Below are 26748 nucleotides of genomic sequence, written 5' to 3' on the forward strand. Positions count from 1 at the left end.
TTACGCCTGCGCGGTACGTAGCCTTTTTTTTCCACCCCCCCCCCCCCCCCAGCCAGAAAGGCGAAGCGGTAGCATTACCTACATCAGCAACGAGGTTGTAAAAAGAAAGTGAAGTTTAGACTCCTCTGGTGAGTGATTTTTTAAAAAATATTATCTATTCCCAGGTTAATGCGATGAGATTTTCTCGCTACATTCTGCAGCTAACTGCCGCTTGTGTATTTTGTTGTAAACTTTTGATCTTGTTTGAACATCATGTTTGCAACAATAAGCAGAGATTAGAACGTGGGCGCCCACCGCGCTGGGATACGGAACCATTCCTGGATCCCTCCTGTTACAGATTCCAATCAGCCTGTCACAACCTTTCCTTCCTCTGCGACACCTACTTTTTAAAAAAACTTTTATCTATAGGTTTGGTCTCTTTTTATCTGTTAGTTGGCAAAGAAAATATCATTTCTCTCTACCCCCCCTAGTGTGTACTTATCTCCACTACGGGGTCCAAGACTTGTCTTGCATTATTAAATAACCCTTTGTTAGGTTCAGAATTAGTTGTGGATTTTTAAGTGTTTTGTCTGACAAATCATACGATTTAATTAACGAAGAACTTTGCGCGCTTCTGGAAGTCTGGTTGCGTTTTTCTCTCTCCCCCTCTGGTGATGGCGTCATGGGGAACTTCAAACAACTCCACTTTTATTTTGTGTCTGTTGTGGGCTGTGAGGAATGGAGGAGGTTAAATAATAGGGACCCTGGTGGTGGGGGGCAGGCAAGAGATGGGGTTGGGAGAAGGTGCGCTGTTTTTGTCCAGGAGATGCCTCCCAATGTGGGGAGGTGATATTGCACGTAGGCAAGCTACACGCTTGAGACTGAAAACAAAGGGCAGCGTGGATCCTCGCAGTATATAATACGTGGAGGACTTACGGCGTCTATCGATCCAGGAATTCGGTTTCCACTTTATCCTCATGTTGCATTTAATTTTCTCCCCCACTTCCCGCTACGCAGCCATTGTCCATTCGGAAATATTGGAGCCTTCTGACAACGTGTTTTAATTATATGTGATTTTTTTTTCCACGTCACACCGTCCCCACGTTTTACTGTTAATTCGCCTCAGTACACTCATAGCAGCAAATGCGAATTACTTTTGATCCGGTGTTTGTGTTGCATGGTTTCCGGTGGTGGTGGGGGGGGGGGAGTTGTCGCTGATGAATGTCCCTTTTTATTGTTGATAAGGAAGTATTGGCTTTTGGCTGGGCCGTGTTTTGGAGATTTCGGCGAGTGCAGGAAAAGAGAAGAAAGGTTGTGTGCGCAGTTAAAAAAACACATACACAAACACGCACAAAACAACGAGCCATCGAATGAATACGGGGGAAATGGTTTACGTAGGGATTTTATTTTCGATGTGTTGCGTACCAGTTCAGAAAACGCGGGTGATAGACACTAAGGAGCATCTGTTGTATTCGGAGACCAAGCAGACTGCTCGAAATTGGGTCAGTTTCCTCATACGCCACTGAAATGGACTGGACACACGGGCAGGGATGGGGCGTGTTTGCTATCCAGCCCGGGCTGGGTTTAAATGAAAGGCTACTCCTGTTTTTGGAGCGTAGGAGTAGAGTTTGTGGTCAGTTCTTATGGATGTCAAATGCGTGGACTACGTTAGCGCGTTTTGGGCTCAATGTACAGGAGAGGCCATTAACCTGACGTTAACCCTTTTTCTAAAGCTCTGAAAGGCTTCCTTAATTTTCAGCATGTCATTTTTAGCAGCTTTCTTCTTAGTGGGTGTTGTTCAGAATGTTTAGAGAACAACTCGGGGTAATGAGAAATCCCTTCGGAGGAATGCTCAAAATGATGAAATGGTGAGCGTGTGGCTGAGGGGAATGCGATTTTGCTGCAGGGTGGGCGCCGATGTAAGGTATCGGTGAAAGAACGAACCTTCAGGGAAATGAAGAAAGTTGTTTTGTACTGCGGGATGTTGACAGCCTGAGCGTCGGATCCGAGCAGGCTCATTGTGTCTTTCCAAAGCTGAAAAAAGGACAAAACATTGGGGAGTTGTGGGAAAGTGGGATTAATTGGGTGGTTCTCGAGGATTGCTCAATAGAAACATGGTACTTGCTTCAGATTTGCCCATGTGAAAGGCCGTCTTTCCTGCTTAGTTCCAGTTCCTCTGCCGTAGCTTCCTCTGGCCTGACAACTCTTTGGGACTTGCTTCTGACCATTTAAATTCTTTGCTGTATTTCAGCCTGAAGCCAGCAACTTCTCTCTCTCCCCCGTCCCCCACATCCCAAGTGCTTTCACCCCTTTCTGAAAAATGAGGCACTGTTAGAACAAGCAACACACGCAAAATGTTTTAGGAAGCCAGCAGGCTGGGCGGCATCTATGGAAAAGAGTTTTGGGTTCTTTGGAGCTTGCCTAGCCTGACGACTCCATTTCTCTGGCTGGTAACACCTTGGGTGGTTGTATTGTGCTGAAGTTCAATAAAGGCACGTTATTGATGGTGTTATAACCATTATTTTAGTGTGATGGCCATCCAGACTGTACTGCCAATGTACACTTTGTTGATCTGGAAAGAATGCACCTGAAGCAAACACATCCTTTTATAGTGCATTAATTCTGATCACTTTCCCAGGAATTCAGTTGTCTTGTGACTTTGGTTCCCAAAGCCCTGTGTCATCGCCGTTTTCTGTGTGGGGTCTGACGCTGTTGTGAACTAATTGATAGAGACTGATCTGTGCCCAGCCAGCAGCTCATCTGGCGGGATTATGCAACCACCAAGATGTCAGAAAACAAATTAAATTGATCATTTTTGTATTGTCTCAAAATTCTTAAGAGACAGCAGCCTTTCAGCTCATTATCCATTTTACAAGTAGTTATTTGAATGATTTAATTGTTCATGCAACTATTTGCCCAGAAACAGGCTATTTGGTCCATCTGTTCACTGCTAGTATTTATAATCCTCAGAAACAACCTTCCACTTTAATTCTCATATTCTATCCTTATTCTTACTATCCTGCATACACTTAAGTGCACTGGTAGTACCTGTTTCAATCTCTCCATGTAACATAATTATGATTCTTGCCATTTTGAGTAAAGAGATCCTTTTTAAAGTTTTGTGTATAACCACTTGTGTTTCTGGCCAACACCTTGTCAGAATTCAGCTATTTGCCTTTGCTCTGAAGCATAAACTCTTCCTCACCACAGATGTTGTCTGAACTGAGTGTTTATAGAATCAGAATTAGGTTTATTATCATCAGCATGTGACCTGAAATTTGTTGACTTAGCAGTGGCAATTCAATGCAATACATAATATAGAAGGAAAAATAATAAATCTTATTCAGTATGTTTTATACAGTATATTTATATTGAATAGATTAAAAATCATGCAAAAACAGAAATATTATATATTTTAAAAAGTGAGGTAGTGCCCAGTGGTTCAATGTCTGTTTAGTAATTGCATGGCAGAGGGGAAGAAGCTGTTCCTGAATCACTGAGTGTGTGCCTTCAGGCTTCTGTACCTCCTACCTGATGGTGACAGTGAGAAAAGGGCATGCCCTGGGTACTGGAGGTCCTTAATAATGGACATTGCCTTTCTGAGACACCACTCCCTGAAGGTGTCCTGGGTACTTTGTAGGCTAGTACCCAAGATGGAGCTGATTAAATTTACAACTCTCTGCAGTTTCTTTTCGTCCTGTGCACCCCCTGCATACCAGACAGTGATGCAGCCTGTCAGAATGCTTTCGATGGTATATCTATAGAACTTTTTGAGTGTATTTGTTGACATACCAAATCTCTTCAAACTCCACATAAAGTATAGCCGCTGTCTTGCCTTCTTTATAACTGCATCAGTATGTTGGGACCAGGTTAGATCCTCAGTAATCTTGACACCTAGGAACTTGAAACTGCTCACTCTCTCCACTTCTGATCCCCCTATGAGGAAAACAACATTTACTGTTTTTATTTCCAGATTTTCAGTGTTTTTTTGATTTAGATTTCTGCCGAGTTATTCCAAGAGCAGTGATAGATAGGGGAAAAAATGTCCACACCTTCCAGTCAAATCTTTTTCTAATTTCCATGGCATTTTATCAAGTCTTCAGTTGTCCAGAGACCTGTGTCTATGCAATTCTTCCTGCAGTTTCTTCCTAATTTCCTTCTGTGTAGAGTCCAAAGCTCCTGACATTTGAGTGTACACTTTCTAGAATAGAAGGGAGGTTTGTCTGAAAATGTTGTGATGGAAGTTGAATATTAGTCTACAAGACAGAGGAGCAGAAATCGGCCATTGAACCCATCGAACCTGCTCCACCATTCCATCACGACTGATTCTTTCCTTTCAACTTCATTCCCTTTCATCCCTTTCAACTTCATTCTTCCGCCTTCTTGCCATTACCTTTGACACCCTTGCTAATTAAGAACTTATCAAGCTTTGCTTTAAGTATACCTGATGACTTGGCCTCCACTGTCATCCGTGGCAATGAATTTCTCAGATTCACTGCCCTCTGGATTTCTCAGATTCACTGCTCACTTCTGTTCTGGAGGGATGATGCTGTGCCCTCTGGTCCTAGACTCCCCCACTATAGGAAATATCGTCTCCCCATCCATTATCTAGGCCTTTCAATATCCAAAGGCTTCAAGGAGAGTCCCCCTCATTCTTCTAAACTGCTGCAAGTACAGGCCATCAATGCTCCTCCTATGTTAACTCTTTCATTCTCGTTAATACTTCAAATACAGTCTAACCTCAGCATTGCATCCTTCTTCTTACATACTAGTCCTCTCAAAATGAATGCTAACATTACAAATTCATTGTTATCCACTGGTATTGATGTGATGTATTTCGATAAATTTTCCCTGATCTCAGGTGGAAGGAACTAACACATCTCCATATTCTGATTTAAGATATTCTGGAGCTGACAGTCCAGCAAGCAAGGGTGCTAAAAGCAACTCGTAAGAAACAGAAACCTTCAGGGACACAATATCCAAACAGGGGCAACAGTAATTAAGTACTTAACTGTAAGTAAAACTGAGAAAATGTGTGATTGTCAAATTCATGACTACATATGAACATCACGGTGCATTTTAAAGACTGTACCTTAAGTCTATTAAGACTTAACAAAAGGTTTTGAAAATACAATGTGAATTAGGAGAACTTGCATTTATGTCAAGCCATAGGAATGTCCCAAAGCACTTTACATGAACGAAGTACATCTGAAGTGTAATTTTTGTTGTAATGCTGCAGCCAGTCTAAGCTTTAAGCTCTCACAAACACAATAGAATCGTCTCTATGGAAAAAATCAGGACTAACAACTCAATGCTGCTTGAAATAACGTGTACAAAAGGTGGAGAGAGAAAATGAGAAGTTGTGCTTATTAGATCTAGCATGAAGACAGTAATGGATAAAATCCCAGGCAGGGATAGTCATATGGTAGGAATATTAATTCTTTTGCTTCTGTATTTACTGGGAAGGTGGATTAAGTGGGCATGATATAGGAAGATGAGGTTGAAAATGATTGATCAAAGCATTTTTTTAAGAGGTGAAATGTTAAATAAACCCATCAAGCTCAAAACAAGCTAGTAAAATTGTCACAAACTGCTCACAAAAACTCTGGATAAAATCCTTAATTTGCACCCCCACATTTTAAAGGAATCCAGGGAACAGATAGCAGATGTACTATGGCTAAGCACACTTAATTTGTTAGAAAAAGGTCTGATGGATGGTGAATAATTAATGTTACAATGATGCAGGGCACTAGAATTTTATCCATAGAACTAAAGGCTGTCTGGCTTTCAGGATTCCTGTTACAGGAGAAAATAATAAAACATCCCATATAATGATGGGCAGGGTGGGTTTCAGGGAGTGAAGTTAATTGACCAAGTTGTATGTATTCTTTGAAGAGATAGCAGGTAGAGCAGATAATGGTGATGGTGTAATATTATCTGGATTTCTTAATACCTCTTCAAATTACCTAATTAAGAAACAAATGACATAATGGATACCTAAATAGAAAATTATAAGACAGGAACAGATTTAGGCCATTCAGCCCATTGAGTCTGCTCTGCCATTCCATTATGGCCGATTTATTATCCCTCTTAATCCCATTCTCCTCCCTGTGACCATTGAAACCCTAACTAATCAAGAATCTATCAATCTCTGCTTTCAATGTATCCAGCGACTTGACCTTCACAGCTATCTGTGGCAATAAATTCCACAAATAAACCACCCTCTAGCTTTAGAAATTCCTCCTCATCTCTGTTCTAAATGGACGTCTCTCTATTCTGAAGCTGTGCCATCTGTTCTTAGACTCCCCCACTATAAGAAACATCCTGTCCACATGCACTTTATCTTGGCCTTTAAATTATTGATAGGTTTCAGTGAGACCCTCCTCATTCTTCTAAACTCCATTGAATACAGGCCCAGAGCCATCAAATGCTCCTCATACATTAACCCTTTCATTCCCAGATTCATTCTCATTAACCTCCTCTGGACCTTCTGTAATGCCAGAAAATATTTTCTTAGATGGGGCCGCAAACTGCTCACACTGCTCTGAGAAGTGTGGTCTGACCAATGCTCTTTCTAGCTCTCTCAGAATGGACGCTAACATTGCATTTGCCTTCCTTACCACCGTTCAACCTGCAAGTTAACTTGTAGGAGTCCTGCACAAGTCCATTAGCACCTCTCATTGAATTCTCTCCCTGTTTAGAAAAGTCTGTGCCTTTATTCCTTCTACCAAAGTGCATGACCATTCATAGACCACTTCTTTGCTTGTTCTCTTAACCTGTCCAAATGCTTCTGCAGGCTCCCTCTTCCTGTACTCTGCTTGCCCCTCCACCTACCTTCATGGTGTCCGCAAACCTGGCCACGAGGCGATCAGTTCTGTGATCTAAATCATTCACATAATAATGTGAAAAGAAATGGTCCCAATACCAATCCCTGTGGAATACCACTAGTCACTGGCAGCCAACCTGAAAAGGCCCCCTTTATTCCGACTCTTTGCCTCCTGCTAGTCAGCCAATCTTCTGACCTTACTAGTATATTTCCTGTAGTACCATGGACTTGTGTGTCACCTTGTCAAAGGCCTTCTGAAAATCCGAGTAAGCAACATCCACTGACTCTATTGTCTATCCTGCCTGTTATTTCTGCCAACAACTTCCCAACACTGAAGTCAGGTTAACTGGCTTATAATTGGCTTTTTTTTCCCCTGCCTCCCTCCCTTAAAGATGGCTAAAGAATGGCAGAGAATAGCAAGTGATGGTCAGTGATAAACAGTACAAAATATGTTTGATATCTAGTTATATTTGTGAGCCTTCTTGAATTTAGTAAGTGCGAGTACTTTCTATCAAAGAGGACTATAATAAACTAGAAGAAGACCATCATGAAAGCTTGCAGAAGGAAACAATTTCTTTGGAAAATAGAAATCTAAGTGAAGTAAAGGGTTAGTACTTCATGTGCAGTGACACAGCACAGGCTATATATATTATTTATTAAGCCCGTTACCCCTATTGTGACGTAGGTTGCCAACAGCAGTTTGTCAGAGTCCTCTGTCCTGGGCCAGTTTTTGAGTTGTCCTCTCCCAGGGATGAGGTCTTTGGAGATTCTGTTGGCATTTCTGTAGATGTAAGTTTTTCCAGGATGCTATTGCTAGCCCCATGCCCAACCCTCCGTCTTTCACAACCAGCTTGAGACCGTCTGCGGCAGAGTTGCCAGAGATTAATTAGAGCATAAATATAAATCGAATAAGTCTTGCAAATGCAAAGTAACGTAGATGTGCTAAATGAACTCTACGTTGTTTGGACCGCATAAAATATAGTGTGTAGTATTAGTGGGATGTACAGTGGGGAGGGTCAGTAGAAGGTTTACAAGGGTGTACTTGTCAAGAAAGGGTTCATGTATTCATTCTCTTTTAGTGAAATGAACTATGATGGTTTTTGAGCAACAGACTTGTTTGCATGCAAGGAAGAGGAAAACCAGACATTCAATTAAGAAATCAAATAGAGAATCTGAAAATAACCATAGAGTAGAGAAGATGTGAACTTCACTCCTGTGTGGAGTGGTTGAGCTGTTGGGTAAAGATGCTGCTAGGGTCATCACCCACGGTGGGTGGGTGGGAGTGGTTGATAATAGCTATCCTGATGGATTGGCAACCACTTGCTCTTGAAGGAGTTTCCATCCATGGAGTAATGATGGGATCCTTGATGTGGACATTATCTACCAGCAAACTGTTTTATCCAAAAGCTCCATACAAGAAAGCTCTATAGGGTTATTAAAACAAAAACTTCGCTCCATCTCAGAAGTTGTCTTCCAGTTAGTTAATCTAACCAACCATTCTAGGTAGCCAACCTCCAATTCCTTTTATTTTACAATCATGGCACTTTTTATAACTATGTTTACATTGTAAATATATGCTGATATTTTATGTATTTATGCACATTTTATTCCTTATCTGTATTTTAACCTTAAAATTATTTTTATATGTTTCTTTATTTGTATAATTATTAAATGGTTTTTGTTGCATGTCACGGCAACACATCACAGTGAATTCCTAACACATGTAAATGTGTATGGTGAATAAAGATGATATTTAAGAAACTTAGATAGGTTTTTACATAGTAGGGGAATTAAGGGTTACGGGGAAAAGGCAGGTAGATGGAGCTGAGCTCATGGCCAGATCAGCCATGATCTTATTGAATGGTGGGGCAGGCTCAATGCGCCAAATGGCCTACTCCTGCTCATATTTCTTATGTTTGTATTGATCCAAAAGTAAAAATTCCCTTCAGTGCAGCACTCACCTTGGAACTTCTCTGTTGAGTGTGAGCCCTAGTAGACCCCTGGAGCCTTCGGGGATGAGAGTAACACAGGATTTAGTGACATTCAGCCAGAACTTCAAAGACAAAAGAAAGTTGAGCCTTGCAGAACGTGGAAATTGATTAAGAGTTTTTGATGGATGCAGGTGGTGCACTTTGAAATCACCTCCGCTGACTCTGCATGTTTATCAGCATGAGCAGCGTATGTTGCAGTAGTCTTGTGCCATTGCAGTATTCCAAAGTTCCAAATGGGTCAAAGGTTCATTTTATTATGGAGGATTCCACTCCGAGGTTCATCTTCTCCAGATAGCCATGAAATACAGAAAAAATATAGAAGTTGTTGAAAGAAAAGATATCAACACCCCCCCCCCAACCGCATGAAAAGCATAGAAACAAAAACTCACATATCCCCCAAGCCCTCCTTCACACAGAAACTTACAGAACATCCACCCAGAAAACAGAAGCTAGAACATCAAAGCCCTAAGCCCCCCCCCCTTTGCAATAAACTAGCTTATTGCCCACAATGGGGGAGAAAACAATGACAGAGAGCATGAAACCCCCAGCCCCCTCTCTTGCACACAAAAAACTAACAGATCGCCCAGCAAGTAAACGTTCTGTCATCAGGTAAATCTCATCCTGCATACTGTCCGGCTCTGATACAGGAAGGTCAGTGAAACAGTTCACTAAGATTAAAATGCAAATAATTAAACCATGTCGCAACTGAGTTAATTGCAGAAGCGAATCCTATTGAAATGTATAAAATTTTTAGAGGATTGTCAAGACAGCTGCTGGGGTACTGGTTCATCTGTACAGAGAATCTAGATCTTGCGCGCAGCTTTGTGTAAGGTAGTGGCCGATGGGAACTGTGGCAGTAAAACATGTCTTTGTCAGAAAAGTTTTAGGAATTATCCACTCTAAACACTTGATGCTTTGGTGGTAAGTACAGTCCAGCCTGAACCCAACTGGACCAAACTCAAAAATCTGAAGTCCTTGTGATGTGGTCCTTCATGAGATTGGATTTTAATGTTATGGGTTGGCTGGGGGAGGTGGAGTGTAGAAGGTCTCATTGAAACTTGCCAAGTACTAAGAGGCCTGAATAGAGTTGTCGTAGAGAGGATGTTTCCATTGGCAGGAAAGTGTCAGAATAAAGAGATGTCCCTGCAAAATTGAAACGTGGAGGAGTTTCTTTAGCTAGAGTGGTAAATCTGCAAAGTAGAGGCCAAATCATTGGGTGTATGTAAGACAGAGATAGTTAAGTACTCATGGGGATTAAGGGTGGGGGGGGGGTGCAGGACAATGTGCTTGAAAAACAAAAACAGAATAGTGGAACAGACTTGCAGAGCATTACAACACACTACATGCCCTTTTGGCCTATGACATTGTGTCAACCTTTTCAACTGCTCTGAGATCAAGCTAACTAAATGGCTCAAGTAGCCAAATTCTGTTTCTGTATATCTTATCTAATCAGCCCACTTGTACTGAGGTCACAAATGATGTCACTGTCTCTGTTAACTTGGAACAGGTCTTGTCCAAAATGTACCTTCTGCTCTTGGCTACCCCAGCCTAGTATCTCCCACCACCTTCTGTGTTCAACCTGGGAACATCTACTATTCAGTTTTGCATCACAGTTCCATGTTTAAGTTAAAACGGGCTCACATAGACACGGAAGCTGATGGCAATTTAATCTGGTCACTTTTCCCCATTACCAGCCAGAGTTTAGTTGTCTGGGTCTAAATGTGAGCTCTCTGGTTTTCAGGTGTCCTGCTTTGGTCTGCATTGGCCACAAGATGTTTGGCTTCCACAAGCCTAAGATGTACCGGAGCCTGGACGGATGCTGCATCTGCAGGGCCAAATCATCCAGCTCACGGTTTACTGACAGCAAGCGCTATGAGAAGGACTTCCAGAGCTGCTTTGGGTAAGTACAGAGAAAGCCAGAGCAACAAATTCAATAAAGCCCAGTTGGTTTGTGGATGAAGGAAGGCAGTCAGAGATCATGTTTACTTATTATTCTCTCCTGCTTTTTGCCTAAGATTGAACGAAGCCCGCTCAGGAGAGATTTGCAATGCCTGTGTGCTGCTGGTGAAACGATGGAAGAAGCTCCCAGTGGGCTCCAAAAAGAACTGGAATCATGTAAGTATGGGTCTCAGTCCAGAACTTTCACAGGAACTGATGGAATAATTGGGTAGATGCTTGCTGAAATAGGACATTAATTCTGACATTGTCTAAACAATGGGAATTTTGTGCCTGTAACTGCCTTAAGTTGCTTCACCACTGATCTTCCCCACTTGTTGTAAAGTCAAGATGTAAGGTTGCTGACCAGTGACTATCCCCACCAAAGAAAATGCCAACTTGAGGACCCGAGTCATGGGGAAATGTTGAATAGCTTAGGGGTTTAGTGTAGGAGAAGGAGGGGTGATATAATGGAGGTATACAAAATTGAGCGGTACAGACATGGTAGATGCAGACAGGCTTTTTCCACTGAGGTTGGGTGAAACTCGAACTAGAGGTCATAGTTAAAGGGTGAAAGGTGAAATATTTAAGGGGTACATGAAGGAGATCTTCACTCAGAGAGTGATGAGAGTGGGGAACGAGCTGCCAGTGGAAGTGGTGGACGTGCGTTTTGATTTCCACATTTAAGAGCAGTTTGGATAAGTACATGGATGTGAGAGCTATGGGTCATGTGCAGGTCTATAGGACAAGGCAAAATAATGGCTTGGACTGGACTACATGGGCCGAAGGGGTTATTTCTGTGCTGTAGTACTCTACAACACCCAGGCTTTACACATGGGTAACAATGATCTCCTAAATGGGCTTCAGTTAGTTTGCTCAGTATTTGAGCAGACCCTCCTGAGTATTTACTGCTTCCTTGCCACTTGTCAAGAAACTCTTCCTTTCTTGCTGCTCACTTACCCACCTGCCTGTGTTTGGAGGTCGTCTCTCAGTGCAATGTCTTGCTTTTGCACAAAGCAATTCTTTTACCTATTTCCACCACACTCGTTTTAGTGCTTGAAATTCTAGTTCCATTTTCATCTTATTACGTGGTAAAATATACCATAAGTGTTTACTTTGGGCAGACACAAGAGACCGCAGATGCTGGAATCTGGAGCTAAAAACAAACTAGTAGAGAAACGGGAAGGGTAAGGCAGCATTTATGGTGGTGGAGTGATGGTGCTTCAGGTAGAAAGACCCTGTATTAAGCAGTTTGGGTAATTTATTGGTAGTGGCAGTAAATGGAGTAAATGAGGTACTTTTGTTGTGGTTTAACATCAAATGAAATCCTTCTTTACAACAAATGAAGATGACTCACCTCCCCTTAGCCTGTGAGTTAGGAGTCCAAGTAACCATGTTTTGGTCACAGGAGTGTCCATGGTATTTATCAACCTCTGAAACCTTGTGCCACCCCTCCAGGGTGAAAATAAATAAACGTTGATAGTGCCACCTTAATACGTAGTTAATCTGTAAACTATTCTGCGGCAAAATTGCAATAACCCAACATATGGATCTGGAATGTGATGCTGGTGTCTTGAGTCTGGACTCTGGGCTGTGTCTGTGTACCTGGTACTGGCATTCAGCTAGGATTAGGAAATTAGGCAGATATATATTCTGCTCCTTTAAACTCAAGAGTTTTCTGGAAAATGAACCACTGCCTGACATGTAAAATAATGTGAATAATGAACAATTAAATGCAGTAGCATCTAATAATCTGGCACCATCAGTCCAGTAAATTTTCCAGATTACAGTTCACACTCTCCTCCCAGTGAAGTGTACAACGTTTGTAGTTTTCCCAGTGCTAGTTTGTGCAGAGGGGTACTCTAATCAAATACTGGTGTCTTCTGTTATTTGCAGGTGGTTGATGTCCGTGCAGGACCAAGCTTGAAGACAGCATTGAAACCTAAGAAGGCAAAATCCCTCACTGGGAGCAGAATAAAAGCCAGTCAGATCAGCAAGATCCAGAAAGAGCTGAAACGTCAGAGTAAGTGTATGTTCTGATACTTTTTCCCTTTCCTTCTCCATGCAGTTTGCAGACATTGTAAGGGAGGTGCTAAAACATCTGCAGTTACTGCAACTCCAACTGCAGCTGGCCAACAGTAAAAGCCCCAGGACATTGTGTGTGTCCCCTGACCTGTAACTGTCTTCAGCTCCCCTCTTGTGAAGTCAGACATTATCTCCATAGTGATGGGAAGTCTCTAACCAGCACAAAAAGCTATGGATAAAGGGTGGAAGTAAATGGACACTGTAGAGCAAATGGCTGCAAGTGCAATAGTGTTGCGGTCTCAGGTTAATCCAGATTAATGCTCGACAAACAGACCAGGTGGGATATATCCACGTTTAAACTACATAACAAAGTGAGTGATTGAGCTGCAAGGCTCTAACATGAAAAGGTGGTCACCAGTCAACAACGACTGACAACCATCCCCACCAAGAGAAGAGCCAACCTCTTCAACATAACCCAAGCTTTACGCATAGCTAACAATGATCTCCAACAAGCAGTTCAGCCAGATTACTTCAAACATTTGCAACTTCGTGACTATTTGTCAAGAAATAAATTGTTTCCTTTTCCCTCCAACCAAATGAGTAATCTATTTCCCTACATTCTCCACCACCACCTTTTCATGTTAGAGCCTTGCAGCTCAATCACTCACCTTGCTATGTAGTTTAAACGTGGATATATCCCACCTGGTCTGTTCGTCGAGCATTAATCTGGATTAACCTAAGACCGCAACACTATTGCACTTGCAGCCGTTTGCTTTACAGTGTCCATTTATTTCCACCCTTTATCCATAGCTTTTCGTGCTGGTTGCAGAGACTTCCCACCACTATGGAGATATGTCTGCAGAGCATGTTACATGAGTCTGAATGACACACTGACTGTTGGATATACTGCTGAGGAGGGAAAGAATGAGAATCTGAAGTGGGTCATCCTGTCCTTCAGGCCTCTTCTGACCTTTACCAAGATCACTGCTGTCTTCTCTTGCACTATCCCCAAAGCCTTAATTCCCTTACTATCTCAGAAATCTATTGATCCTTCCTTTTTTTGAGCGGGGGAGTCACGATGATTGAGCCTCTACAGCTTTCTGGAATAGAAAGTTACAAAAGAAATGTCATCTTCAGACTGAAGAAGTTTCTTCTTGAGTCTTAAATGGTCTGACCCTGGTCCTAAATAACTATCAGAGGAGACATCTATCCTGTTACATGCTGTAAGAATTCAAGTTTCAGTGACATATTTTAATTGCTCTTAAACCTTTGAGAATATGTGTCTATTTCCTCGATCTCTCCTTGTATGGCATAACTGCTAACTATGAGACCAGCTGGGAGAATCTCCTTTCCACTCCTTGTATGACAAATATTTCCTTTACAGATGCAAGTTCACTTTGCTTAAGGTGTACTCTTAGCAAGGCCCTATTACAAATGTAATGAAACTCTCAAATGCTGCAATGTAAGAGATCTGGGATTTGACAGAGGCTATGAGTACACAAACAGTGTTATGACAAGCTGCAAATTATTGGCTGGTCCTCAGTTTTAGTATTGTATTCACATCTTGGGAAGGATGTTGAGGCTTTGAGGCTGTGTTGAGGGGCTTTACAAGAGCATTGTGAGGAATATCTGTTGTTCTTTCTTCAGGAACAAAAACTGACATCGTACTTTTAATGTCAGCCCAGAGCCCTGCTGGACTGGGAACGTAACTCGAGGGTGTTTCTTGCACCCTGTTTTGAAGGTGGGATGTTGTTATGGTCTGCGATTTGATTGGCATTTCCACAGCCACACCAGGCTGAAGGTTTATGGTGCCATGTGGACATCTGATAAACAGACTGGAATTGTATAAGGGTGTTGGGAAATATCCTCAAGTTCCATTCCCTGCAGAGCTCTGGATCAGGGAGCACCTCAAGAAATAGGGAGAACTAGGGGGACGTCACATGATGATGTAGGATCGAAACGCAGGATCCCAGCTCTCCTGTAAAAAATCAGTAAATTAATGTTTAAGTGAAGAAAAGTTAGTCAATACTTTCTAAAAGTTACTTATAAACTACTCCGGACTGTTTCAAGTTATGCCTCACAAACAGAAGATGAAGAAAACGCAAGTTGGAACAGAATCAAGGCCCACTTCTGCCAAAGAACTGCGGGCACAGGTACATTTCACTTCCAACGATACAGAACAGGAAACTGCGGCAACATCGACAATTTCTAAAGAAAAAGACCAACGAGAACTGCGCAAACGTGAAGGAAGGAACATGCGCAAACGAGAGCAACCTGAACTACAAATCCCAGTTACGATTGAAAGTGAAAGTGAATCTGAGGTAGATTCAGATTCTCTGGAAAAATCAGACGAAGATGGAGGTAAAAGTTTTTCTGGAAATATAGAAAAGACTTTGATGCAAATAATGCGTAAATTAGCAAAATTAAACACATTAAAAGTAATCAAAAAAATGATAAATATGGAGATTATGTTTGATAAAATGACAAAAAGACAGGAAAAAATGGAAAAGAGAATGATAGATTTGGAAGCTACAACGGAAGACATGGTTGAAAGAATGAATAAAATGGAAGATGATATTACTGCCTGGACATTAGAAAGAAAACAATGGTTGGAAAAAATGCATAAGCTTGAAAATTTTAGTAGACGAAACAATATTAAAATTGTTGGACTTAAAGAAGATATAGAAGGAGAAGATCCAATAATTTTTTTTCAAAAATGGATCCCTGAAAACCTGGAAATGGAAGGAGAAATTCTAATTGAAATTGAAAGGGCTCATAGAGCCTTAAGGTCAAGACCTCAAGCTGATCAAAATCCACGATCAATTTTGATAAAATGCTAAAGATACCAAGATAAAGAAAAGATCCTGAAGGCGTCTGCCCAATGTGCCAAAAAGAGAAACGGGCCATTGATGATAGAAGGGAAAGCAGTTCTTTTCTATCCTGATATAAGTTATAACCTTTTGAAGAGAAAGAAGGAATTTAACCCAGCGAAAAAAGCTTTATGGGAAAAGGATTATAAATTTATAATGTGTCACCCAGCAACACTGATAATTTTTTTGGAGGATGGAAAAAGAAGATTTTTTACCGATTATCGAGAAGCAGAGGAGTTCGCACAAAAACTCCCAATTATTTGCTAACTACACATAGAGATTTCCAAGTGTAATGGATTAAAAATGAAGACAGAGGCAGTGAATGGAAGTGATGGACATTTAAGGATGATACAGGGGAGAAAGGCAAAATTTGAGAAATACTAATTGAAAATAGTTTTTTTTTCTTCTCATATATATACTTTTTTATGTTGCGGGGGGCTGGGGAGCTTTGGATTGATTACTGTGGGATTCACGTGTGTAATCATGGCGATTGCTATGACCCGTACAACAGAGGGGGGTAATGTGTTCTTTTTTTTCACAACATTAGTAGGGGGGTATTTTGTTTTTGTTCTTTATAATCTATTTTTCTTCTATCTTTTTGCCTGGATGATCGGTGGGGACAAACATAGCAACATGGTGAATTTAAAAAAGATTCCCCAAGATAACACGAAAGTTGGAAGATTAGGTATTATTATAGATTGGAGTAACAAAAATAATGACTAATTTACTGAATTTTTAAAGTTTTAATGTTAATGGGCTTAATGGACCGGTGAAAAGAAAAAGAATCTTAACATACATTAAAAAATGAAAATAGATATAGCTTTTTTACAAGAAACACACTTTACAGAGATAGAACATCAGAAATTAAAAAGAGATTGGGTTGGAAATGTTATTGCAGCTTCATTTAATTCAAAGGTGAGAGGAGTTGCAATTTTGGTTAATAAAAATTTATCAATTAAAATACAAAATGTATTAATTGATTCGGTGGGGAGATATGTAATTATACATTGTCAGAGATATGTAATTATACATTGTCAAATTTTTTCAGAACTATGGACTCTTATGAATATTTATGCACCAAATGAAAATGATGTAAAATTTATACAAGGTCTTTTGAATTTGGCTAACACACATGACAAAATATTAATAGGTGGAGATTTTAACTTTTGTCTAAATCCACTTTTAGATAGATCAACAAAGGTTGTCACAAAATCAAAAGTAGCAAAATTAACTTTATCATTGATGAAAGATTTAAATTTGATTGATATATAGAGAAGAATTAACCCAAAAGAAAGAGATTATTCATTTTATTCAAATAGACATAAAACATATTAAAGGATAGATTTTTTTCTATTATCAATGAATATTCAAGTCAGAGTGAAAAATATGGAATATAAAGCAAGAATATTGTCAGATCATTCTTTGATAATGACAATGATATTGATAAAGAGGAATCAATTTATAGATGGAGATTTAATTCAAAATTACTAACGTCAAGATTTTTGTGATTTCAAGTGGAATACAGCTGTAAATTTCATTCTTCCAACGATCTATACTTAAGTATGCATTGGATTTCCAAGTAACTGCAATAGCCTTTTTAGCTACTGCCAGTGCAATTTTTATAAATTCTTTCTGATATTTACTCAATTTGGGTTTCGATTTTATCCCTTCAATGTCACCTAATAAAAATAATATTGGATTATGTGGAAGTTGTGTTCCAATAATTTGTTCCAATAAAACTCTTAAATTTGTCCAAAAATGTTGAATTTTAGAACAAGACCAAGTAGAATGTAAAAAAGTACCGATTTCTTGGTTACATAGGAAACACTGATCAGATAAATTTGGATTTAATTTATTTATTTTTTGTGGTGTAATATATAATTGATGTAAAAAATTATATTGCACTAATCTTAACCGGACATTTATTGAATTTGTCATACTATCAAGACATAGTCTTGACCAATTTGTTTCTTCAATTTTAATATTCAAGTCACTTTCCCATTTTTGTCTTGACTTAAGTTGTTTATAATTTAAGAGATAAATATGAACCATTTTTGAAAATTCGGCTCCCTTATTTACAAAAGACAGGATTAAATATGTAAGTGCTCCGAAGATAAAATAATTGGTTATTTGGGGAAAGAAAGAAAACATATATACTAAAGTTATTACGAAATCCTTGGAGCATGTGGGGATCTTCCGATATCCAGGCACTCTTTCTTTCTTTCTTCTTTTTTCTATAGGGATATAGGGGAGGGGGGAAGGGTATATATATTTTTTACATATTTTTCTTTCTGTAATTATTTGAAAACTCAATAAAAAAGTTAAAAGGTTTTTGTGATTTTATGAAAAAGCAGATTAATTTCTTTTTAGATACAAATTCACATTCAGTTGATAAATTTATATTGTGGGAAGCAATGAAGGCATATTTGAGAGGTCAGATAATGTTATACTTCTAAAATTAAGAAGGAATATATGATAGAAATAGATCAATTGGAAAAAGAGATTACAAAATTAGAAAAAGAATCTCAAAGATATATGACAGAAGAAAAATGAAGACAACATTAACAAGTAGTTACAATATAATACACTTCAGACATATCAAACAGAAAAAGCAATTATGAGAACTAAACAGAGATATTATGAACTAGGTGAAAGATCACATAAGGTTCTTGCATGGCAGTTAAAAACAGACCAGACTTCTAAAATGATAAATGCAATTCGAACAAGAGTAAATAAAATTACTTATAAACCTATAGAAATGAATGAAACTTTCAAGAATTTTTATTCTGAATTGTATAAATCAGAATCACAAAATGATAATGTCAAGATAGAAAGGTTTTTATCACAAATAACTCTTCCAAAATTGAATACGGAAGAACAGAAGGGATTAGATATGCCTTTTCCATTGGAAAAAGGTCAAAGAAGCTCTAGGATCATTTCAAAGTAATAAATCTCCAGGAGAAGATGGATTTCCGCCTGAATTTTATAAAAAGTTTAAAGATTTATTAATTCCTCCTTTTATGGAGTTAATACATCAAGCAGAAAGAACACATAAACTTCCAGAATCTTTTCCGACAGCTATTTTAATAGTATTGCCAAAAAAAGATAGAGATTTTTTAAAGCCAACATCATATAGACCTATTTCTTTTTTAAACACTGATTATAAAATAATAGCAAAAATCTTATCTAACAGATTATCTAAATACTTACCAAAATTAATACATATGGATCAAACAGGATTTATTAAAAGTAGACAATCGGCAGATAATGTAACTCGGTTATTTAGTATAATTCATTTGGCTCAAAAGAGGGAGGAAATGAGTGTGGCAGTTGCTTTAGATGCAGGACAAGCATTTGATAGATTGGAATGGGATTCTTTATTTAAGGTATTGGAAAAATATGGATTAAGAGTATCTTTTATAAAATGGATTAAAACCTTAAATACTAATCCCAAAGCTAAAGTATGACAAATGGTCAAATTTCAACACCATTTCAGTTAACAAGGTCAACTAGGCAAGGTTGTCCATTATCACCTGCTTTATTTGTGTTGGTGATAGAACCATTAGCTGAATTAATTAGAATGGACCCAGATATTAAGGGTTTCAGAGTGAACCAGGAGGAATACAAGATTAATTTATTTGCTGATGATGTTCTGCTTTATTTAACAAACCCATTGCGCTCGTTGCATAAATTATCCTCTAGATTAGAAGAATATAGGAAAATATCAGGTTACAAAATAAATTGGGATAAAAGTGAAATTTTACCTCTTACTAAAGGAGATTATAGTCAATGTCAATTAATAACTCAATTTAGATGGCTAACAAATGGTATAAAATATTTATGTATAAGAGTTGATAATGATAAATGAAACTTATATAAATTAAATTACTTACCATTATTGAAAAAAATTCAAGAAGATCTTGATAAATGGATGATATTACCAATAACATTAGTAGGTAGAGTAAATACTATAAAAATGAATATATTCCCTAGACTACAAGACTTAATCCAATCACTACCAATACAACTACCCCAGAAGTTTTTTCAAGAGTTAAATAAATATGTGAGGAAGTTTCTTTGGAAAGATAAGATGTCAAGAATATCGTTGGAAAAATTGACATGGAAATTTGATCTAGGAGGGTTCCAGATTTTAAGAATTATTATAAAGCAAATCAACTTAGATTTATTGCATCTTTTTTTGAGAAAGATAGACCGGCATGGATTAGAATAGAACTAGATAAAATAGGAGAAAATACACCAGAAGATTTTATATATAAATGGGAATCTAAATGGATACGGGAAAAGAAAGAATCTCCTATATTAAAACATTTGATTGACTTATGGAATAAGATAAATGTTGATGATGAGACAAAGAAATCTTTATTAGCAAAGAGATCTTTAATTCAAAATAGACTTATTCCTTTTACAATGGATAATCAACTTTTATATAATTGGTTTCAAAAAGGAATTAGATATATAGGAGATTGTTTTGAAGGAGGTATATTAATGTCATTTGATCAATTAAAAAATAAATATAAAGTATCAAACAACACTTTTTTGTTACTTCCAATTAAGGGCTTATTTAAGAGAAAAATTAGGTCAAACAATGTTATTGCCGAAATCTAATGAAATAGAAACTTTAATTCAAAAAGGAAAAACTAAAAAATGTATTTCTTGTATGTATAGCTTGATTCAAAAACAGGCAATTAAACAAGGAGTCCGTAAGTCAAGACAAAAATGGGAAAGTGACTTGAATATTAAAATTGAAGAAACAAATTGGTCAAGACTTTGTCTTGATAGAATGACAACTACAATAAATATCCGGTTAAGATTAGTGCAATATAATTTTTTTACATCAGTTATATATTACACCACAAAAAATAAATAAAATTCAAATTTATCCGATCAGTGTTTCCGATGTAACCAAGAAATCGGTACTTTTTTACATTCTACTTGGTCTTGTTCTAAAATTCAACCTTTTTGGACAAATTTAAGAGTTTTATAATCCAATATTATTTTTATTAGGCGATATTGAAGGAATAAAATCGAAACCCAAATTGAATATCAGAAAGAATTCATAAAAATTGCACTGGCAGTAGCCAAAAAGGCTATTGCAGTTACTTGGATTCATACTTAAGTATAGATCGTTGGAAGAATTAAATTTCCAGCTGTATTCCACTTGAAAAAAATTACTTATAATTTAAAAGTTAAATATGAAACATTTTTGAAAATCTGGTGCCCTTATTTACAAAAGACAGGATTAAATATATAGGTGCTCCGAAGATAAAATAATTGGTTATTTGGGGAAAGAAATAAATATATATACTAAAGTTATTACGAACTCCGTGGAGCATGTGGGGATCTTCCGATATCCAGGCATTCTTTCTTTCTTTCTTTCTTTTTCTTTTTTTCTATCGGGGAGGGGGGAAGGGTATATATTTTTTTCTTTCTGTAATCATTTGAAAACTCAATTTAAAAAGTTTTTTTTAAAAAAAAAGAAATAGAGAGAACTACTTCCACTAACTGTAAGAACACCAGCCAGAGAGAAAGATTTAAGAAAAAGGTGAAGCTGTTTTATGTTTCCACATAATAAATTAATAAAGACCTAATCAGTCAGTAGTTTTGTTTTTCAAAGAGAGTGAGAGTAGGTTGCCTCTGTTTAGATGGAGTGTAATATAATTGAATGGCAGAGGGAAACAAAGAGCATGTTGCTTCTCGTTCCTTTGTTCTTGCTGATTTGTACAGACTGTGATTTGTAGCATTTCTGGTGTTAATGATACATTAATTGATTTACTAATGGTAATGATTTTCTTGCTTCACTGCAGACTCAGATGCCCACAGTACCACCTCCAGTATGTCTCCTGCGCAGTCTCCCTGCTACAGTAACCACTCAGACGAGGGCTCTGACACGGAGATGGCATCCGGGTCCAGCAGGGTGCCTGTGTTCTCCTTTTTAGACCTCACGTACTGGAAAAGGTAGAGTAAATGCATTCCCATTTACTGTCTCTTGTGCTGTAGTCACCTCCACCATTACTGACTGAGAACGGGCTTACAGGAATTCCCTAACGTACAAATAGGTTATGTTCCTGAAACCCTTGCATAAGCCCACATGTTTGTAAGGGTCATCATATTTTGAGACAGGGTGAAGAACTGTCTGTCTGATTATTAATGCTTTTTGGAAAAGGGAGCAGCAAAAGAAGACACTGCCATCTGTGGCCATCTTTTGAGAAGCTAGTAAGTTCTGGAAACCTAGAAACAGTTGCCACAATTTAGTGCTTCATTTGGTCATTTTAAATTATTACACCTGTTGATGTTGCAGCAATTATTAATACTCTGTGTTTAAACTGTTGAATGGGAACTGAAACCAGAATACTGGTTTAACAATATGTTGAGGATATCTTGCTCTTGTTGCAAATTAGGCAGCCATTTGTAAGGTAGATGCTTGAATGTGGCAGTCGGCACTTTTGGTGGTGCAAGTGGGAGGGAGGGATCTTTAGGGGTTCTGATGCTTCTGTCTCGTTACATTTTTTAAGGTTTATTGTTTCATGGATGTCTGTGAAGAGTAAGAACTTCATGTTGCATGCTGTATACATTCTCTGATTTAAATTGAACCATTTGTATGTCAGGGAGTCGGAATTGCCACAAATGTAAGGGGCACGTATTTCCGTCACAGTTTTGATAAACCTATATCTTCAGGGCTGGAAAACAGAATAAAAACAAGGGAATTTTTAAATCAAAGTATCTACTCTTGAGTTAAGCAACAGCAGCTGTATATATAGTAACAGGCCCTTGCAATACAATGTACCCATGTTGCCAAATTACACCCATGTGACCAATTAACCAACCCAAACGACTTTGGAATGTGGGCAGGAACCCACACAGTCATGGGGAAAACGGATAAACTCCTTGCAGATGGTGGCGGGAATTGAACCGGGGCCACCGGCACTGTAATAGCATTGTGCTAACTGCCACGCTGCTGTACTGTCCCATATATTTAACAAGTGACCTGCTAAGTATTTTCACCTTTTTTGTTTTATTTGTAAGTGATTTACTGGACAGTGTTTGTTCATCTGTCAGCAGCTTGGAGCATATTATCACATTGTATTTCCTGGGACCTGATGTGAAATTTGCTGTCCTTTTTCCCCATCAATGGCTCCCCTCAAAATACTTCATAGGCTGTGAAACTCTTTGGGATATCTTGAACTGGTTAAGTGATCTTGACTCTATAAAACCTGTCTTCCATCCTTCATAACCCAGAGCTCATCCAAAGTTAACCAAGGCATGTTCTGTCATGTTCAGCATCTGACACTGTGTGTTCAAAGTGCTCGAGGGCCTTGTAACAACTGCCACATCTGTAAAGATTGCATTCTCTGATTCTGCCCACCTCAGCTTCCCCATTTCTTCTCCATTCCATTAGCATCTATATTTTCACCTGTCATAGCTCTCGCTTCTAAAGACTCCTGCATCTTGATCTTCTCTGTTGCTTCAAGCCTAGCTTTACCCAGTACTTTGAAATGGTGTATTATTTATCCAGAGGAGGTATGTGAGAATGATCCCAGGAATGATAGCAATGGACCTGTATTTTTCAGTTGATATGAGGTGGATAGGATCTCTCATTAAAATTGATCAAATATTGAAAGGTTTTGTGCACTTTATGCAGTCCTGGGTAGGTCTGTAGTCTAGTTTTTTGTTCTGTGTTTTTACATAGTTCAGTGTAGTTTTTGTACTGTTTCATGTAGCACCATGGTCCTGAAAAACGTTGTCTCGTTTTTACTGTTTACTGTACCCGCAGTTATGGTCGAAATGACAATTAAAAAGTGACTTGACTTGAAAGATCTAGATAGAGTGGATGTGGAGAAGGTGTTTCCTATAGTCAGAAGTCTAGAACCAAAGGACACAACCTTACAGTAGAAGGACATCTATTTAGAGCAGAGATGAGGAGGAATTTCTTTAGCCAGAGGATGGTGAATCTGGAATTTGTTGCCACTGACAGCTTTGGAGGCCAAGTCATTGGGTATATGTAAAGCGGGTGTTGATATGTTCTTGATTAGTAAGGGTGTCAGTGGTTACAAGGGGAAGGCAGAAGAATGGAGTTGAGAGGGTTGATGAAACGGCATAGTCAGCAAAATGAGCCAAACTGCCTAATTTGTACCTGTGCCTTCTGATCCCTGGTGGCTTTATGAAGTTAGAGGGGATGATTAAGGTGGCTTAGGGTGATACTATTAAGGTAACTTCCCCCTGGTTCATGTCTCTGGGAATTGCAACAAAGAGTGGGAGATAGGAAATGTCAAATTACGATGGTGCGAGCGTCGTAGTTTGTTTCGGACTGGGTGAAACAGCTGGACTTTTACTGCCCTTGTAAACCTGCTCTTTTCATTCTCCAGGCAAAAAGTCTGCTGCGGAATCATTTACAAGGGCCGTTTTGGAGAAGTGCTAATTGATCCTCATCTCTTCAAGCCCTGCTGTGCCAGCAAGAAGAGAGTAACAGAAACTCCAGAGCAACAAGCAGTTCAGTCACCCTCTGCTTCAAAGGATGACGAGTGGTGAAGCGGCTCAGCTCATTCAGAGGGAGGCAGAGAGAGGGGGAAAGACTGATAGAGACAAAATGCATTGAAAAGATTGTGTTTGTCAGAAAGTTGGAGTGAATGATAAGACTGCCTAAATGAACTGACCTGCCAAAAAGACTGACAGTACTCTTTAAAATTTTTTGTCCTGAGACTCACAAGAGGGCAGTGGGGTTGGGTGGGAGGTGGGGTCAGTTGATTTGTTGTGTTTTTAAGAACAGAATCTGTAAATTGTTGTATATTTCATGAGCTGCACGCATATTAAGTGGAGTGGAGCGTGCCTGTAAAGTGCTATTATTTAGGATTTATATCTTTTGATTAGTAATTGACTTTTTTCTTGTGCTGAGTGAGTGGGATTGGGAAAAGTGAGTGAGTGTTGTAAAATAGCTGCCAGTGTTTGGAAAGCGTTAATTGTCTTGACTGTGGGCTGGCAGAGTCAGTTTTGCTCAGTGCATAGTTCAGCCATGTGATTTTTGTTTTGAAAGGACTCAAGTTTTGATGCTCATGTAGGCTCAGTTGCCCAAGCTGCCATACAGCTCAACTTCCACTGTAGATTGGGAAGTGAGAAATGGAAGGCCCAAGTATCAATCGGAAACTAAAATTCGGCACCTTCCCAGTGGAAACACCACTTCCCTGTCCCCACCCACTGAATGCTGAGGTGGTTGGAGGGGCAAGCGAGACAACACCTGACCTCGTAGCCTAGCACATTCCAAATCGGCAATGTGCAGCCAAGGAGAACAAGGAAAATGTTCCTTCGCACGAGATGTAGCATTTGTAGTCGGTTTAGTGGAATCCATTTGCTCACTTTGTCTTGCAGTTTTGAGACAGTTTAATTCTCCACCATCTGCATCACCTGATGGTTTCGAGCATGTGACCTCAATCTGCCAAATCTGCACTTGGGTACAGAAGTTGGAATTTGGCCAAGCATCTCACCACCACGACCGCCTTCCCCCTTCAAATTACCTGTGCCTGCTGGTTGACGCTGGGGCAGGAACATTACTTTTTGTGAATGGACCTTATCAAAGCAGGGCATCTTACTGTCCCTACTTCCAGAGACTGGATTTGCTAATTGTGCCTCTTGCATTGACAGATAAAAGATGTTATGTGGTAAGAGTTATCACGCTAGATTTGCTAATTTTAAAGGCAGTTGTTGGTGAGCTTTGCTGTGCCTGGCCACAAAGTTTGCCTTTTTGTGTGCATTAAACGTTCGTACTTCTTTCCCATCGTCACCTGCCATTTGATTCCATCCTGAATGGTCTTTTGCTGTTGATGTCCTTTTGCATACACATGGCCCCTGTTCAGTGCTGAGGTAGTCTTTCAGAGTACAAGGTAACTTTTTTTCCCACCTTCCTTGACTTTGGGGTGCTGGATGTGTATGGGCAGTAACCACAAATTAAACAGAGGTGTAATGGAATTGTGGAAATGTGCAGTATGCAGATCCTCTTTTGGCCTCACTGCACACAACCCCAGGCTCCACAATTCAGCTATTGAGCAAAACTGAAAATTCAACCACAGATATCAAAATGTTGCATCTTCCCTGATTGCTCTATCCCTACAGCTAAAAAAAAGGATTTTATTTGAATTGGGTATGTGTAAAGGCAAGCTGACTGTTAGTAATGTCAGCTCACTGATGATGAGGGGTGTACATTCCGTGTCAATTAGTTGCTTTGCTCTCCAGAGCAAAAGTCGGGCCATGAGACCAATTGGATAGCTTTTCCCAAAGAGTAGGCTGGGATGCATTTGGATGTAAGTCGTTGGAAAGCGATAGCAATCCAATTCAAGCCACGAGCCAAATAAAGAACTGATCTGTTCATCTGCCCGGGTGACAGGTGTAACTGTTACAGCAGGCAGGTTGCAGGGATTTCCTATATCTGCAATTTAGCCCCTGTCTAATTGAGCCATTATCAAAACATGAGGCGGAGGACCTACCCATTGAGCATGCGGTTGGTGTTCAAACTTTTGTTTGCATGCGGGCATGTTAAGCGTGCCAGGAAAGGGCATGCAAAATTGTGCCACCCACCCACTTCGTACTGGGTTTGAGCATACCCAGTCCCTGCTGTGCAGCTTGTATGAATGTGAGCATGAGGTCTGGATTGGATTCAGATTCACTCCCAGAGCTTCCTTCCCCACCACTCTATTTATTATTATTTATTTTGTTTTCCTCTACAGCAGAAAATGCCACCGTCTCCTGTCCCTCCTTGACCTAGCTTAGTGCAGCCGGATGTATTTTAGTGATGCACTTTGTATGTATTAGAGATCTATGGAGCCAGTTTTTTGTACTTTTTTTATACTGTTAATATTCTTCTACTCAAAATTTTTTTATTAGTCTGAAATAAAGTAGACTGCTTTATAAAGAAAGTAGTTGTGATTGTGATTTCTCTTCACGTGGCGCAAGGTGACCTAAAGCGTATCTGAGTCAGAATGTTTGAACCCCAAACCCAACTCAAGTCTGAAACCCACGCTGTACTGAGAAAATGGTATGAATCTTTCAATAGAGCATTGCATTGAAGCCTGCACCTGTGCCCTCTGTGTTTCCTTGTAAAGGAAATGATCTTGCA

The 26748-nt window shown here is 39.2% G+C and overlaps 1 protein-coding gene and 1 long non-coding RNA gene across 4 annotated transcripts in view; one reads left to right on the plus strand and one right to left on the minus strand.

Moving 5' to 3' along the window:
• The window catches only part of LOC132398417 (uncharacterized), a 56217-nt gene extending 55078 nt beyond the window's left edge, over positions 1–1139 (minus strand). For both annotated transcript variants that reach the window (XR_009513653.1, XR_009513652.1), the window contains exon 1: positions 916–1139. This is a non-coding gene — a long non-coding RNA (uncharacterized LOC132398417). The remainder of the gene's footprint in view (positions 1–915) is intronic.
• On the plus strand, positions 52–26542 carry sinhcaf (SIN3-HDAC complex associated factor). Of its 2 annotated transcripts, none has more exons than XM_059977808.1 (7): positions 52–128; positions 4879–4992; positions 10538–10696; positions 10812–10911; positions 12628–12760; positions 21452–21602; positions 24011–26542. In XM_059977808.1, exons 3-7 carry the CDS (start codon positions 10569–10571, stop codon positions 24171–24173), a joined length of 675 nt encoding a protein of 224 aa, XP_059833791.1. In that variant the 5' UTR covers positions 52–128; positions 4879–4992; positions 10538–10568; the 3' UTR covers positions 24174–26542. The 2 variants fall into 2 exon arrangements, with proteins under 2 accessions (XP_059833791.1, XP_059833792.1); XM_059977809.1 differs by having other exon boundaries at positions 12628–12754.
• Positions 26543–26748: the final 206 nt, after the last annotated feature.

The sequence above is a fragment of the Hypanus sabinus genome, chromosome 8 (assembly GCF_030144855.1).
Source record: "Hypanus sabinus isolate sHypSab1 chromosome 8, sHypSab1.hap1, whole genome shotgun sequence".
NCBI lineage: Eukaryota > Metazoa > Chordata > Chondrichthyes > Myliobatiformes > Dasyatidae > Hypanus > Hypanus sabinus.